The 16,869-nt window shown below is 34.7% G+C and overlaps 1 protein-coding gene across 2 annotated transcripts in view; it reads right to left on the reverse strand.

The window, feature by feature from the left end:
* Window positions 1–16,869, reverse strand: part of C5 (complement C5) — a 28,785-nt gene extending 11,916 nt beyond the window's left edge. For both annotated transcript variants that reach the window (XM_009484569.2, XM_075716414.1), the window contains exons 1-22: window positions 16,805–16,869; window positions 15,595–15,787; window positions 14,494–14,656; window positions 13,813–13,883; window positions 13,090–13,181; window positions 10,907–10,989; window positions 10,332–10,422; window positions 9,906–10,011; window positions 9,035–9,161; window positions 8,572–8,687; window positions 8,140–8,340; window positions 7,335–7,538; window positions 6,642–6,851; window positions 6,320–6,469; window positions 5,281–5,410; window positions 4,901–4,966; window positions 4,107–4,307; window positions 3,358–3,448; window positions 2,840–2,916; window positions 2,047–2,186; window positions 1,157–1,378; window positions 491–551 (exon numbers count right to left, since the gene is read on the reverse strand). In XM_009484569.2, coding sequence (XP_009482844.2) covers window positions 491–551; window positions 1,157–1,378; window positions 2,047–2,186; window positions 2,840–2,916; window positions 3,358–3,448; window positions 4,107–4,307; window positions 4,901–4,966; window positions 5,281–5,410; window positions 6,320–6,469; window positions 6,642–6,851; window positions 7,335–7,538; window positions 8,140–8,340; window positions 8,572–8,687; window positions 9,035–9,161; window positions 9,906–10,011; window positions 10,332–10,422; window positions 10,907–10,989; window positions 13,090–13,181; window positions 13,813–13,883; window positions 14,494–14,656; window positions 15,595–15,787; window positions 16,805–16,869 — 2,860 coding nt within the window. The remainder of the gene's footprint in view (window positions 1–490; window positions 552–1,156; window positions 1,379–2,046; window positions 2,187–2,839; window positions 2,917–3,357; window positions 3,449–4,106; window positions 4,308–4,900; window positions 4,967–5,280; window positions 5,411–6,319; window positions 6,470–6,641; window positions 6,852–7,334; window positions 7,539–8,139; window positions 8,341–8,571; window positions 8,688–9,034; window positions 9,162–9,905; window positions 10,012–10,331; window positions 10,423–10,906; window positions 10,990–13,089; window positions 13,182–13,812; window positions 13,884–14,493; window positions 14,657–15,594; window positions 15,788–16,804) is intronic.

Consider the following 16,869-nt stretch of genomic DNA (forward strand, 5'->3'; position numbering starts at 1 on the left):
TATGATAACATGAAAACTAGAAATATGCCCAAACGCACATGCAAGCAGTATCAACCTTTGAAACACAACAGATGCAAACACTTTAACCTTTCTTTTGCCTTTTTGGTTAAGAAAAAAATCTGATCTGGACCTAAACTTTGTAGTTTCAGATTCATCTCTGGTTAAATGAGAACATATTCTATTTTCATTAAGAAAGCACCTGCTAACTGGTTTTCAAGCACAGTGAGAAAAGCTGAGTTTGATTTCCTAGTAAAAGATACACATAAATGTTCCTTTAAGAAATGAATCCAAGTATTTTTTTTAAAGACTAGTTATTTTCAGATTGATTGGTTACTCAATGAAAGGACAGGAAATCCTTGGAATGAACATATGAAGAATATTCCAGGAAGGAGAAAAGGCAATTTTTTCACATTTCAGAAAACTTGATCATCATGAATCAAGAAAATGAAAAAATAAACAAAGTAAAGACATATACGGTCAATTCTCTTACCATAAACACCCTGTGGATCCAAAGTGAAACCTGCATGAAGTTCTCTCTTAATGCCTTCTGGCTGAAATCATTAAGAAGAAAGAAGTAGGAAATGAAAATATTTTTCCTTAATCAAATATATTAGCTGAAACAACAGTTTAAAACCATAGTATTTTCACCTTCTACATCCTTCTCTGTAGTTCAGTTTTACTTAACTGTTCTACATCTATTCTACATACATTTGAGCTAGTGTTCTAGCTCCCAAAATTCTTGAGAAAATTTAACAAAAGGTTTAAATCAAAGTCTTATGAAAGTATAAGTATAAAATTACAAGAAAGTGTCTTTCAGTGAAGCATGCTTAAGCAGTTGAAAATCCAAACCAAATAACTTAGAATACAGTATTCTCCTTGCTTACTAAGTTATAATCTATCTGGGCAAGAAAGATATATAATCTTTCTGACAATTCTTGTAATCAAGGTTTAAAAATGTGCACACTCAAATACTCAGTCATGCATTTTTCCACCGCATACACCTCAGTGAATTCAATGATATCATGTGATATTTTGGATTCTGATAATATTAAAATAAATCAATATTTATATATTGATTTAATATATTTTTATTTCTTGTGACTGAATCAATATGAAATTCAAAAACACAACAAACATTTTGATTTTTTTTTCTTACCATTACACGTAACTTTTTAACCACAATTTCACTGTTCCCGTCTGCCAGCAATGTAAAGTTGATAGTGTGAAGACCTAATTCCAAAGGAAGTATTCTGAATGTAACTGCTGATGAAGAACTGCCATCTAGATTCTTAAAATTACAACTGTGTAGCCTCGATCGAGTAGTTGCAGATTCTCTAGAAGAACAGATTCCATTTCCAGCTGCTATTTTAACACAGAACTGAAACGGTGAAAGATTTTAAATGTTTCACTTCCATGACAGGTACAATGCCAGAGAAATATTAAAGCTATTCAAATACTATAATGAGCATACTATTACTGTAATACTACTTTTCTGTTTACAATGAGCAAGTGTTACTAACTTTGGAATTACTATTACTTGCACTAGAGACACACTAACAAATGTTCACTAGCAACACCAGGGAACCACTATAGTAGGCTTCATACACATACCTGCTTCATATGCATACCTTGGCATACTATACTCAAATTTTGCACTTCTGTTTGAATGTATTGCCTTAAAAATAGTCCTTTTATATTAAATCCCTAGACAATGTAATCTGTGAGCTCTGGAGCACGTGATTCAAAAAGTCCCATTGCTTTTTGACACTGTGTCCAAACAATTGGAATAGAAAAATTGTATTTTAAATTTCATCGGGCAAAGTTGCTAGGCAAGAGCACGACAACACTGTAATCAATGGAGTGGCTGGAAATGAAACAATGATTGGATTTAATTGTTACATAGTTATGTAGACCATACCAAACACTAGCTGAAGGACTGGAGAAATCTGATCCAAGGCTCTGTTTATACTGGATACTCACAGAGGAAATGCTTTTTTAGTTTATTATGCTAATCTTTCCATAGAACTCACTAAGACCACAAATTACCTTAATTGCAGAAGCTCTATGGTTATAAACTGATCCTTTTAACTCAATTTGTTCTCCTCGCACCACAGAATAAGGAACATGAACGCTCAGGAAGACATCTTTTACAACTTGCACTTCCAACGGTGCAGCAACACATATACCTATGAAAATTAAAAACATAAAAGTAGACTATCTTATCCACCCTTCTGATAAACAAGTTTGAAGAATTCTTCACACACTTGCCACCTTTACTGATGACTTATAATTTTTCAGTATGTACTTTGAAATTGTCCAAGCTTTTTTAAAAGTGACCAGGCTCTCGCTTCCTGTTCCAAGTTGCCATCTCCCACGCTTCACACATACTTGCTGACCTATCAGTCCTTTGGGCTTCTTCTCCTTCTTCCCAAAGGGAGAAACAGATTTTCTGTTTGGACTACCATATCTATCGGAAAATTTGTTTCTTCCTCTCCTTGAGTCCCTGAGCTATTGATAGCAGGGCACTGTAAAGTTGTGCCAGGGAAGAGTCACTCACTATTTGTTCTCATATTCTTCTTAGTCATTTATTACAGGACACCGTCAAACGCAAGCTAGGCTAGACAGACCTTTGTTCTCCCAGCCACCTACATTCATAACAAGAAATGAAGTAATTTCCTTTCCCTAAAATACATATTTTGATGTTTTCTTTTCCTGTTTATCAACCAGAAAATTAACATTTTAGAACATATGCGTCAACTGCAATGACAAGTTCTGCAAAATCCAAACGGAAAAGCTCCCTAATTCTTTAGCTACAATCTAATTAGCTTGTAGTACCTACCTTTATCAGAAATGCCAATGCCTTGTATTTCCCAGGTAGTCAGCGAATCAGGCAAGGTGATAGACAGAGCCTTTGACCTGTGTTTAGAAATGTTAGTACATTTATACATTATCAATAGCCATCTCTTAACACCAACAGCTAATCAACACAAAGACAGCACGTGCCCAGAGCAACCCCCGTATCTAAGAGAGACTTAGGTAAAACAAGATATGAGAGCATATTTAGAAAACACAACTCCTGGATTTTTGTTTGAATAAACTTGGTTTTAGCAAACTTTGCAGGAGCTGGTGTTTAGCAAGGTCAAACGTGAAAGGAAAAGTGCCTCAACAATCTGGGCACCAGACAGCATATCCTGCATGGAGGAAAACATGGCAGGAATAGTTTGTTTGTATAAGACTGCATTTTAGCACACATCTCGGTACAACTAAGGCTACCCAGCTTACCTCAATTTTAGCATTTATCTTCTATAAAACTGATGACTAAGTCAAATGTTGGTAACTGATTTGAGGAAAGCATACCTTGAAGAAACTTGGTGAACTTCCCATAACCAGCTTTCTGGGAAGTAGCTACGAACTTGTGCCTCATCCAGTTCCAAAAAAGCCTCAAAATCTGAAGAACATAAATAAAGCAAGTGAAAAAAAGAAAGAACCAAACCACCTGCCAACAGCCTTCCACCAAAGTCTTCAAAATCATTATCTGTTTCTTTTGTGATACTGTATTCTGCTTACTTGCCTCAGGTTAGTCCTGATACGAGCAAAAAGGTGTCTGAATACCCTCAGTCAAAAGCCTGTGTTAATCCCACCTCATCTATCTACACATGTGAATACCTGTCCAATATCCAGACAGAGTAACTTGTTAACAAGCAATTATAGGGAGAGAACGGGAGACAAGAAATTTCACACTCCCACTGATCTTTCCTGAGATGTTACCATGGGCTGTTTTGGGTCTGGGTAAAGGGTTCAAATTTAGCATTCAAGTTTAGCGTTGCCTTCACAGACAACGATGCTCTCTTATTGCAGTTCTGCTTCTTCTAAGTACGGGTGACTTGAATATAGCTCTTAACAGAATAAAGAACTGCTCTCCCACCCCTCTTTAGGGGTATACAACCAAGGTCTTTGAAGATTGGTAAAATTCTCTCTGGACTAACCCTGACAGGTAATAGGGAGGGGTTAATAGATTAACAAAGCTATCACCTCTATATTTGCCCATATTCTGCTGGAAGTGTTTCACCACATGTCCACAGGAGAGTTAAAGCTCTTGTACTTACGCATTCTCGCCAATATTAGAAGCTTATTAGGCTCTTCCTCCCGCAGTCTGTTTGCAAATTCACAGCAATCTCTGAATGCAGAAATGCACTTTGCATTACTCTGAATTCGCTGAGCTCTATCTCTGCAAGTCTCACTGACTGGATACGCTCTTACTCCAGCCATGCAGCATTTTCGAACTTCTGGATGTACATACTTGGATGCTGAAATAATAATAAAATAATTCCCTTCCTTGAGATGAAGTTTTTATTTTCCAATGCATCTTTAACTCATTATACTGAACGTATTTTTAAAACTTGCAGAATTTCAGTGAAGGTACAGATTTGAGGATGAACATAAACTTGACATTTTTCAAAAGCTGGTGACACGCACTGAATCACTACTATTCTGAATTAAGAATATAAATTAGATACGAGGAGCTGTATTACATTTTAAGATTTAACAGTGAAAGGTTCATCTGACAGGCTTGGTCCTTGGCAGGCGGTCACTGGGAAAGACTGCCATATGGTAGTACTGTGACTTTTCAGGCTGTCTCTTCAGAAAAAGAAAACATCTTAAACATATGGTGTATTTTTGATGTGTACTTAAATCTTGTTGACTTCAAATCTGGCATATGGCTAAGAGGCTTTATAAATGGGGTCCTCTCTAAAGTCCTCTTCCATATTTGTCAGTCTCTCTCCACTACGTTAAATTAATAACAATAATTAAAAGTAGTAAGCAAACACTCAGATTCTTGATTTCTAATGGGTGTGATTTTTGTTCATAATTATATACTTAAAAAAAAAATTTTTAACACCTTCTTTGAGTATCCGCTCCTTGAAGTCAGACCGTTTGGTTCTTAAAACTTGATTGCAAGTTTCATCTGTTCAAAAAATAAATAAGTAAGTACAAAAGACATGACCTTTTTTGTAATAGCATAGCCCACTTAAAAATAATTCCTTAAAATAACATTCAAAATTTGGGACACTTTTTCTGTTTACTATTTTAATGACCTAAAAGTATTTTCATTTCAATTGCAATAACTGATCCACAAGTCATAATGTTTTCCTCCCTCAAAAATCATTAGTATACGTATCCTTAATTTAATGAAGTTCCAACCTAATAACTTGAGAGTCACAACAGAATATTTCAGAAAAGAAAATCCACAATTTCATGCTTAAAACAAAAGGCATATACCTGCTTCATTTGAATCATCAGCATTTGCATTAGTTAAAAATGTAAGCCCAGCTGTTCGGAATACATCAACATTGTTCCGTCCTCCTCCAGCACCACAGCCAAGGTCACTCTTTTCCAAATGTAGCATTACCTGAGGAAAAAACACATCAGCAGCTAACTAAAATGTGGAATATATCATATGATGAATGAAAGACTTAGACTTGCAGAAAGGCCACTTTAGTCTGGAAGATGCCCTCACAACACATGGAAGAATACCATTTAGCGATATTTGAGCTAATTCAAGCACCAGCACCAACATAGCCACCTTCATGTAGCCCACATCAGAGTTAGAGAGTCACACAGAAGAATCAAGGTGGAATGCTTCACTAACGTGTTTATAATAATTCTGATACTCAGATTAGTTTGCTTAAAACCAATCCAATAGGCTATAAACCACATTCAAACGATTCAAGGTTGGTGCAAAAGTATTCTCCTATTCTTCTCCTATGTATTTTGTATCTGACTATTCTGAAGTATTAAAAAAACCACCATGTTTTATCATAGGAATGGAATTCTTTCAGTGACAGATGATATGTAGGTTTTACTTCCATACACACATATCTAAAATTCTACAAGGACCGAAAACTTCTATAACCCACTGAACATAATAGCATTTGCCATATCATTCTACCAGTATGCCTTAAAAACGTAACCCGAAAAGACTGTAGGAAGAACTAAGTGGGAGAATGTTGTTTCCATGCCTCTTTGATCAAGGAGCTCTAACACTGCAACCTATTTTCGGCCAAGTCTGAAGGGTTCTGATGAAACAGTTCAGATCTGCCTTTAAAACCACAATTTACTTTTACTGGAAATCAAAACATTGTGAATGAATTATTTTTATAATTTTGAACTCTCAGATTTAAACCAGCAACTTTTATTCTGGATTGAATTCCTTTTCTGCATATTTTCAGGCTTACGGAATGCATGACACATAACAGCTATCTGAATATGAACGTGAAACAAACAGCAACTTGTTTTTCTTTTGTGGCTACTACTTAACTTTTTCCATTGCTCTCTTTCCTCTTCCTGTGACTCCATACACTGCCTTGTCAATAGATGACAAAGCAACAAAGGAATTGAATTGTGTTTTCATGTTAAGCGATACAACTTCTGCTGGATTCAGTATCTCTTTGCTTGATTGCAGCTTAATCTGTAAATTGGAAACAAATATTGGTAATTTTAAAAGCACAGTGTTCCAAAATAAATGCAGACACTTTAATTAAAGTCAAGGAAATGTTAAAGAACTTGTGTAAGTCCAAGTTAAAATCTGACCGTAAAATGAATGCACACCCACAAATTTTACTGCCTATTTTGCTACTCACATCAAGTCTATTCTCACACTTCTGCTCCACGTTCAGCCAAACTGAATCAGCTACTAACTCAGCAGTTCCTTCTCCCGTGACTATGTAGTAAACAAGAAGACGTGCTGAAGGAACCATTTTTTGGGTTATCTCAAAAGTTAGATGCTCATATTCCACATCCTTGTTTCTCTCCTGAGTTCCAAAGCTTATTATCTTCCCTTTTGATGTGATCTATAATAGAAAAATCATGGAGAATTAAAAAGTCAAATTTTATATTTAATACGTTTCTTACATATAACAATTACTTGCATTTAGCTATAATCCAACACACACAAAAATGCATTTGGGACCAGTGGGTCTAGTTCAAGGGAAGGTAGCTCTCTCCCGCATCCCCTAAAAAGAAGTGCTGCCTCTGTGCATCCTTCTCTTCCTCTCTATGTCAAGTCCTGAAATAGCTCTTGAGACTCGTACTTGTTCTTAATCCCAGTCTATGACAGATGAGAATTCAAACCAGTGGAGACTTAAAATATAATTTAAACATGAGTCTGTTAACAATTCTTTGCTATAAGACTGACAGATTGTGCATGGAAGGAGCAGTTGTCTGAGCCGCGTGTATTCTATGCTGAGGATCGTTCTTGATTGTTGAGGTTTTTCATCTACGACCATATATTAAATCAGAATTCAATATTTCATGTGGAAACATCTGTTACTTACCAAATAGCTGTAGTGATGTATTTTATGAATATACGGACTATGTGGATATACACTAATACTTATGAAATCCCCTACTTCTAGTACTTTGTGGTTTGAAGCCCAGTCAATATATAGATAACTCTGACTTAATGATGAATAAGCTTTGGCTTCATAGGTTTTACTTGCTTGGTTTTCATCTGAAAGACGTGGATCTGCAGTTTTTACCTGAAAAGATAATAAAATGTCTGAAAATTTTTTTAGTAAAGAAGGAAACAAAAACTGTGCGTCCTGACTTCTGAATAGTTTAAGTACAGAATTATACTTAAGAAAGCAAATAATTACAATATTAAAAGCATTCTGCAACATATTTTTCAGTGGTATTAATAAAAGTCAACTCAAGACTTTCATGTTTTCTTTAATAAAAAGATTTATAAATATCAAGTCAAATATAAAATGGTAGTGTAGAAGCATATACATAAACAAATAGAGCAGAAAAGGTTAATGATATGCCTCCCTACATAGTGAGGGAAGCACTCTCAGAGATTTGTTTTCACACAATCAATTTAAAATTTTTGTTTAATAATTATTATGAAATAAATATGTGACAAATTAGGATATTTTGTTTCAGAACAATTTAATCAAGAATTTAACAGAGAAGTAGTGTTTCATTATAGCACTTGCATTTCATAATTGATTATTTGTAATAGTCTCTAAGTTTATAAACTTTTAACTTTTGAGTGTAAAATCTTCCCATTAGTGTTGCGCATTTGCAAAAGGACAGAATTAAACCCTTGAAGAAATAAATTAATGGAACAATTTAACTCACTTCAAACTCCAATGTTTTGCTGTCAGATGGGATATTAACAACAAACAAAGCAGTTCCATCATTTAGGCTTGTTGTTCTTCTCCCAGGTTCTGAACCCTCTGATATCAACACAGTCATATCCATTTGCTCACTAAATGATTTTGCGGTGACCGTTATAGGGATATTTCCAACAAAGTGATCTACTGTATCTTTCACCTGCACCTGTTCATCAGAATAAATAACAATTCTTATATGAATGGTGACATTTTTCAAGGAGAAAACTTTCAAACTGCTACGCTTCTTCTAGAATAGCAAGTTAAAAAAAAAAAGTTAAATGTCAATGGAAATTAAAAGCATGTTAAGACCTACAGTAATATATACAAAAAAGAGTAAGGCTTCTGCATTATGGGTTTTATGTTGTAACGTGCAACAATGCTGCTTATGTTAACTAACCTTAATGAAGAATGGAAGTCCAGGCTTCACAAAGAGAGGAGTAGCAACCAAACTCAATTTGTAAGGAGATACAGCAAATCTGACTCCAGCAAATTCTGCTTCACCACTGAGGCCACCTAACAAAATATTATTCCCCTTTTAATTATCACCTACAATCCTACAGCCTGTATTTTCTCTGCTTGCCTTCAAAGGGCAGCACAACCTGTCTGTTATAATGAAGCCCTCGCACCTAAATAATCAACTCCTAGCACTGTTGTGAAAACAAAGAGCCCCCCCAAAAAAGTTTAATCCCAAAACATTTTTACAGTGATGGATGGGCTGTTCTTCCTTGTAAGTTTTTGGACGGATTTCTGAATAATAAAGCAAGTCTGATACTAGGGAAGTTATCCATATAGTTTTGTTTTCTAGTTCTGTTTACATTTGCAGATATGTTAAAAAAAAAATCAATTAAAAAGCAACTTACCGTCAGACTCCAACACTGATGCCACAATATATAAATATGACCCATCCAATTCTTCTAGACTTTGAAACCCTATAAAACTCACTGCTTTCTTACAGTTAAAATTGATCTCAGCCACTCCATTTTCAATCTGTAAGTGAAATATAAATCTTTACTTTATAGTGAATAATTTAGAAATAATATATAGATATGCTATACACTAATTCTACCTTCAGCATGTTTCTGTTCATTGCCTATTTTCAGAGGAAATCAAAGGTGGAGATGTTTTAATGAAGAAGAATTCTTTATTCCATAAAATTATCGATAATCAACCAGTGGCACATATTGCAAAGTCTGCATGCAGGCCCAACAAGACGTAGAAATAACACAGACATATCTTCACTAAATGAGGGAAGATAACGCCTTTTATCATTCTTTAATGACTAAATCAAAAAGGCCAGACTAAATGAGGGAGGGATAACTGGTGGAGACCAGGCTCCCCATAATACCTCAATACAATTTTGATCTGTTTGTCTCATATCATGATTTGGCAATACTACATTGATCCTATATTTGATTTCTTTTTCTTCTGTAGTAGATAGCATTAAAAGTTATTTCATGGAAATTTCAACCACACAGTTTGCTCAAGTGAGTAACTGAACCAGATTGAAATTACATTCTGTCTCAGATGCTGCCTCCGAGTTTCACTTTAAAGTGCATTTCTATGACCCCAATGATCAGATTACAGAGGAAGTGTTCACACTGAATAGCTGTCGGTGCAAACTAGGAGTTGGAACCCATTCTCATCAAATTTAATGGGAAAACTTCAGTGGAACTGGATCAGTCCTGAACTAAGCATATGAAATCTACACAAACTAGGCTTGCTTCTTCTTACCCTAGTTACATGCATTGCACGAGGCATCATTCTTTTTCCATTTCCTTCGATTATTCCAAAACGAAGAAAAGCATCAGCACTTGCAAGCTTTTTATTATAAAAATAGCTGAGAACAAAACAACAATGTAAATGCTTTTAAGATTACTTTAATGGCTGCAACAAAGCATTTGTTTTTGAAGAAGAGTAATTTCCTAGGCAAGAGATAGAAAACAAATGTCTGTGTAGCTTTAAACACTTCTGTTGAAAAATAATCACTTTGTAACAATTTTAAAAAGGGTCACTTAGTTCTCTTACAGAGCAGAAAGGATTGTGATGATAGGGCTTCTTGAGGAAGTAAAAGAGGAAACTTCTGGACATGGGAGAATCATTCTTCAGGTAAAAGAAGAGATACACACATATTTAGAAATCAAAGCCAAATTTCCTTACCTAGCTTTCACAACAATCCTGAAGTTCTCAAATTTATCAGAACTAATAAAGTTACTTTCTGGCTCTATGATGATGGAAAAGCTTGGCATTGCTGAAAATTGAGTAGAAAAGAAAGCCACTTAGACACATTTTTATACAGTAAGCCACAGGTACTCTATATAGACATCAAAGAATCGTGCTGGTTTCAAGTGATTTGAATTACAATATTATAGCCCCAAAATACAGCTGTCAGCTTGTCCGCAATCAAGCACAAGTTATAAAGCCCTAAATTATCTGCAGTTGCCTTGGCTACACATTTTGCATCAGTGCAACTATGTCAAGATAACCCAGAATACTAAAGAATAACTCTATTTAAAGGCAAGCTGTATTAATACAGTCTTACACCGACGTTGACCGATTAGCTTGAACCGACATTGCCACTTGGCACTACACTGCATCCCGTTGCTGCGTATAAGCAGGCCAACGTTACCTCAGGCATCTCTGCATTTTCTTCTTCTGTGTTGTATAGCTGTCCTCTATAAATTTCAATGAAAAAACATATAAAAATGAAGGTTCACAGTATCGGCACACCTTACCGTATTCCTTAACTTCAAATGTGGCAGCACCTGAGGTTGCAAAATTCTTCTTATACTTGGCTTCAATCTTCCAAACTCCATACCTACGAAATGTCAACAATCAAACATTTTTTAAGATGAAAATAAATGTCGAAGACAAAAATTAGTATTACTACTTAGCAATATTTCATGTTAATAATTAGAGAGAAAAATTCTGCACCAAGTTTTTGCACATGTTCAATGCCTACTTTGAGAAGATTCTGCTTTGATATTTTAATAATGACTTTAACCTTATTTTAAAGCATTGAAATAAATGGGAAAATGGTATGCCATTATTTATATGATGACTATCATCAGAATTTTTTGTTTTATAGTTACAAGCAGAGACACATTTTGAAGACTGCAAATGTAACCAGGGTCATTAAGATGTAATTTGCTACCTTCTTTGACTTGCCAGTTATCACCCCTGAGGTTAGACAAATGCCCGTTTCTGGCTACAAGTCTGTTTCCATGCAGTCAGCAGGATTCGTATGTATCACCAACCTGATTTACCATAATTTGGATGATTTTTCTTTGCCACTAGACATGCTCAAAAGGCATTTGCTTCATTTCAAATTGCTTTACTTAAACCCACAAAACTTCTATGTGCAGAGCATATCTAAATGTATCTATCTTCCTATCTTACCATTCAAAGAAATTTGATCCAGATTGCTTTAATTTACATACAAAACTGGCAAAGATGAAATGGATGTAGTAACATAATTAAATTTGCTCAATGTAAGTGAAAAATGCTGTCTTTTTCCCTAATAATAGAAACATGGCTGGAGGGTATGACCAATTATCAATTCTTTCGTTAAATAGAGGCAAACTCAATACACTTAGCCCATTTATAAGGTTATAAAGCACAGTAATAAAGAATTCAGAAATTCTACAAAAAAGCAAATAAGTATATTATAAGGAAACATTTAAAGCTCAAGTTGGACCAGGGAATGAAAAATAATTTGACAGGTATGTACTACAAAAAAAGGATTAAGCATGTTAGTTAACTTCTTGCACAGACAATCTAAGTTGTAGTTCTAACATGATGCAGTATCTGGTACTTTTTTTTTTTTTTTTTTAAAAAAAAGGGAGTCCTTCAGCACATCACCATCTTAAATGATGTCAAACAAACCAACAACGCTCTACTAACAAAACTTTGTCCTATGGCCAAAAGCAAGTGGTTCACAGTGATTGGATCTATCAGAAAGGTCATCCTGAATGAAGACCACGTTAATCTACAAGCAATCAGACCTTGACTGACAATGGGTACATGTATCTACACTGAAAAATGTATTTGTAAGATATATTAGCCAAGAAAGTGCTCCAAAGGACTCAGGCAGACTTCTGTTAGGGTCCTTCTCTCTCTGACTAGAGCACTGAGGCACAACTGCAATTTACATAATAATTTATAGAAAATCAGTTCCTACAATCTTTCGGCTGTAGAGCACCACAATGAAAATTATGCAAGTCTACTGTTAACAGATACTCAGTTTCAAGAAGGATACAAAATTAATTTTTTTTTAATTGTTAATTTCCTAATGAAAAGTAAAACAGGCAAAAATCAATCTTTCAAGCACCTGCTAGCACCCTTCTGCCAACTCAGTGAATCTTCAGCACCCTCTCCAGACTAAATGGAGAACTGAAGAAATATTTATTTTGAATGCTGGTGTTACTGGAAAAATGCTGTTGATTTGTATGAATATATGTATGAAACATGAATGTTTCCATTCTTTGAAATCAATACACCTTTGACACTGTTTCTATCTCTACAGTAGAAAGCTTTAGTTTTTATTAATCTTCCTTTTTAATTGAGCATGACAAACCTACCACTGTTCTTTAATTTCAGTTTTATCACCAGTATTTTCACTCACAACATCTCCTCACTTTCTCTCATTACAGTGAGCATATGCCATCTTTTTGAAAATGCAGAGTAAGCTTCCCGCTCAGCTTCAGGAGACAAATGTTAGTTTGGAAGTCAACTGAAAAGGAGAGTACTTGGTCATAAGTTCCTTACTTATGCCATGGTTACACACTATGTGAAATGTTAGACATCTCTAAGTTTCAAGTCACACACACTCTGCGTATCAAGCAAAAGACATTCTGACAGTCTTTAAGAAAAAGCAGTATTATGTTAACAATTCTCAAAAAGCATTAAATAAATCTACTTAGGATTAGGAGGAATCTTGAAGTCAGGAAAAGAAACTATTCCAGTAAAATCTTCTTCTTCTATAATATCCACTTTTACTCCTTCAGGATCCTTTAAATTGTAACAGGAAAGAATCAGCAGTTACAGATCATTCTTATCAAAAAGAAAATCTTAATTCAGTGATTTCAGTGGGAGCCTGGCCATAACATATTTTTCTAAGAGTTTTGCCCATTTCACAGCATGAAAATGCAAACATTTTTAGAAACAACTCAGACAGAAATTCTGATAAAACATTTTACTGTCATTCCAACAATTAAAAGCTGTTACTACACAATGCTTAAAATTGCTAAAAAGTTACTATAGTAACAACCCTATAACAACCCTTGTTAAAGGCTAAAAATATAGTATAGTAGATACCGATTATTTTTCTACCTTAAATGAAATAAACAACAGTATGAAAACTATATATTATTAAAATTCCCTCAAAATCCTTTCCCCTGATATTAAAGGTAATTATTTTTTTTTCTTTTTTTCCATTCTGTAACAACTTCAGATCTAGGACTTGAAAACCGCTATCCAACTGTGCAAAGTCATTTTTAGATCTTTTAAAAGACGGCTGGCTACCTGCAAGCACATCTAACAGTTTTATTAAATATTGATTGCGATACTGATTTACCATCTAACTACATTTATTGGTTTTGTGATCTACAGAATATTAATATTAAATTCAATTACAACTTACCACAAAAGTTAGGACAGTTTCTCGCCGAGCTGGCTGCAGTTCTTCATTCAAAGAGTAAACCCTGACTTTCACTGTAAGAGTTATTACAGTAAATCTCAGTCATACCATTATGGAGATTAAAAAAACCCAACCAAACAAAACCAAACAAAAAACCCCAACTTTTTATCCCTGCTAAGTTAAGTTTTTATTTTGTATAGAATGTTCTTGACCTTTTGTCAGTATGGTGTCCACACAGTATTTATTCATGCTAGCAACAGGAGACCCTGCACCACCACCCTTCCACATTGAATCATCACAGCGCAATATAATTTTTTACCACCACAGTTCTAGCATATCACTTTTGTAGGAAAAGAGCTCAATCTACATGAAACCAATGATTCAGTCATCATTTCTTCACAAATATTTTTAACACATTCCCAGGAAAATCTTTCACTCTGTGCTGCAGATTAGCCATTTAGGATATAGAGGGCAGGGACTGAGAGGATATTGAGAGAAGTGATTAATTTCTACAGTATGATCAAATAGGTGAAAAATATTATTCTGCTGATTAAAAAAATAAATAGCAGCTGACGGCAATACAACATAACCAAGAGCTTAAAGGACATTTAAATCCTAATTCCTTGGCAAAGTCAACAGTCTTTAAAAATTAAATAACAGCCAAGAGAAATAAGCATTATTTACCTGACTGATCAGGAGTATAAACTGGTTTGTCTGTATGAATAAAAAGAAACCCATTCTCATACAAAACAGGAATTTTTTTAGATCTTGTAAAATGTGGAGAAACAGCTTCCAAATACACATACTTGACTGAATTCTCTGTTCTTGATAAATCTGCTGGTTGAAGCTGGGGGAGATGAAATAAAGATCTTTAAAGAATATTAAAATATTTTTCAAGTCTTTTTTTTCTACAGTATTTTTTGCTGTGAAGAGTATCTGAATAGCAATTACTATCCTGTTGTTAATTATTATTAAATAAAAACATAAACACCTACAAGGGCTTATTCTTGCTTACATCAGAGATGACTGTCTGGAATATTAAGCTACAAACAGATATTTTGAAATTTTGCATTTTATTTATGTCCAGAACTAAAATAGCAAAGTGCAAAGCTCAATTATGACGTTACGAGAGTACAAATTATCAGACTTCCATTTATACGCATGATGAATCTTGGCCACACCAAAGTTGCATTGTGGTTGGTAGTTTGGTGAAATAGCTATTTTGGCTAAAAAGGAAAACTGGGTGAGAAGCATCTCCTGGGAGGCATCACCCTAAATACAACCTTCTCGGTCATCAGCTTTCAGTAAAAATCTGTTTAGATTCCTGCACTCTTTGCTTCAACCAAATTAGTTAAATAAAGCTTTATGGTGAAATCTGGGCCCCTTTGGAGCTTGTCACTGACAAACAAGATCGAGTCTTGAACCTCAGTTTAGTCAACATTTTGGCTTACTCTGAACAGTCAGTTGACATATCTTGTCCGCATTCAACACTTCTCCATTCTCTCCCTTTTTGTTTTTTAAAGTTAGGCAACTATGATAATGTTTCTAAAATAGCTTGATTGTACGTTTAACTTTGGTGTCACTCCTTTACACTAATTTTATCAAATGTGATTTCAATTTCAGACAAACTAAAATGAAGTAAACTACATGTGGCAAACCGAGAAATTGGGGCGGTAGGCTTCCCTTCCCAGTTTAAACAACTGAAAACTTACCATAATCTTTTTTTTAACACTTATAACTAAATATGACAATAAAAACACTGCAAAAAAAGTCTCAATTCCTTACTGTGAAAACTACAGCATTTTGGAATGTGTTGGCTGGAGTTAAAGAAATATGACCAGAAGAATAAACAACACGCTTATCTGGAAAGCTTTTTATGGCAATATTGACTGGAAATTCCTCCTTATAACCAAAAGCTTGAACTATGACTTTCTCAGATGCCCCAGCTCGGAAGGCCTTTGGTGCTGTAAGGACATATCTGTATAGGGAATATAAAACAATAAAAGGCTAATGGAACTATATTTCTTTTGGATTTCTTACTTCTGTTTGTCATTCACTTACATGCACACCGTTAAAGCAAACAAGATAATCCTGCTAAGTTATTCTAAGACACTAGTTAAAAACAGTAGAGCCCCAGTCAGAATAGTTTTTATAAAAACTGTAATGTAACATTACCAAATAACAGCTTAGGTAATGTTTATGGATTTGATTTTGCAGACACATAAAAGCATGTCTACTGAAACATGCTATTTACATGGAAGTAATTATTCCTTTTGCCAGTTTAAACCCTGAAACTCTAATCTTCCAAATAGCACACTTGTATAGTTTTCCCACCAGTAAAGTTCTTACTGAAATAAATGGGACAACTTACAGTAAAGGCCAACGTGAATAAATTTTTGCAGGATTACTCTAATTTCTTCAGTGCTTTATAAACTGAAGTATGCATCATTCCACAAAAGCACAAGCCAGGCTTTAGTACCTGACCACGTCATATAGCTAAAATACATACGAAATGCCGTTGAACAAAACATTTGATATATGTGCATCTTCTTTTTCTGACGTGTCAAAAGCACTTAAGTTGGCTGCTTTTTATACACCATTGTTAACAGATAGAAGAATCAAAAAAGCACCACTAAGTACAATTGTAAAAGACACATTTAACTAAGATCTTTCATCAAACCTGTAGCAAAGTATCTGTCTCCATGCACTACAGAAATGCTAATGAGCACCAGCTTTATTTCTTAACGTTTTTGCATGTTTATCTTGTGGCACGTAAGGAGATGACTCTACCTCTTTCTCTGGCAGCAAATCCGGTAGTTCTAGAACCATCAGTCCTTTTTCTTGCATTAGAATTTCACAATTTTGCTTGTGAAAACACATCAGTTTGGATAGTGCCTTTTGTACGGGCTCTACTTAAATTCTGTGTCTATTTACCTAAAATAGCAGACAACAATCAAGTAACATTTCCAGTAAATTCTATATTTGCTTTACTTACGTTTTCTCTTGGCTAAAAGTTGTTCCAGAAAATAGCAAAACAAAAAAATATATTAAAATCGTCAT

This window comes from Pelecanus crispus, chromosome 9 (assembly GCF_030463565.1).
Source record: "Pelecanus crispus isolate bPelCri1 chromosome 9, bPelCri1.pri, whole genome shotgun sequence".
In the NCBI taxonomy this organism is placed as follows: Eukaryota; Metazoa; Chordata; class Aves; order Pelecaniformes; family Pelecanidae; genus Pelecanus; species Pelecanus crispus.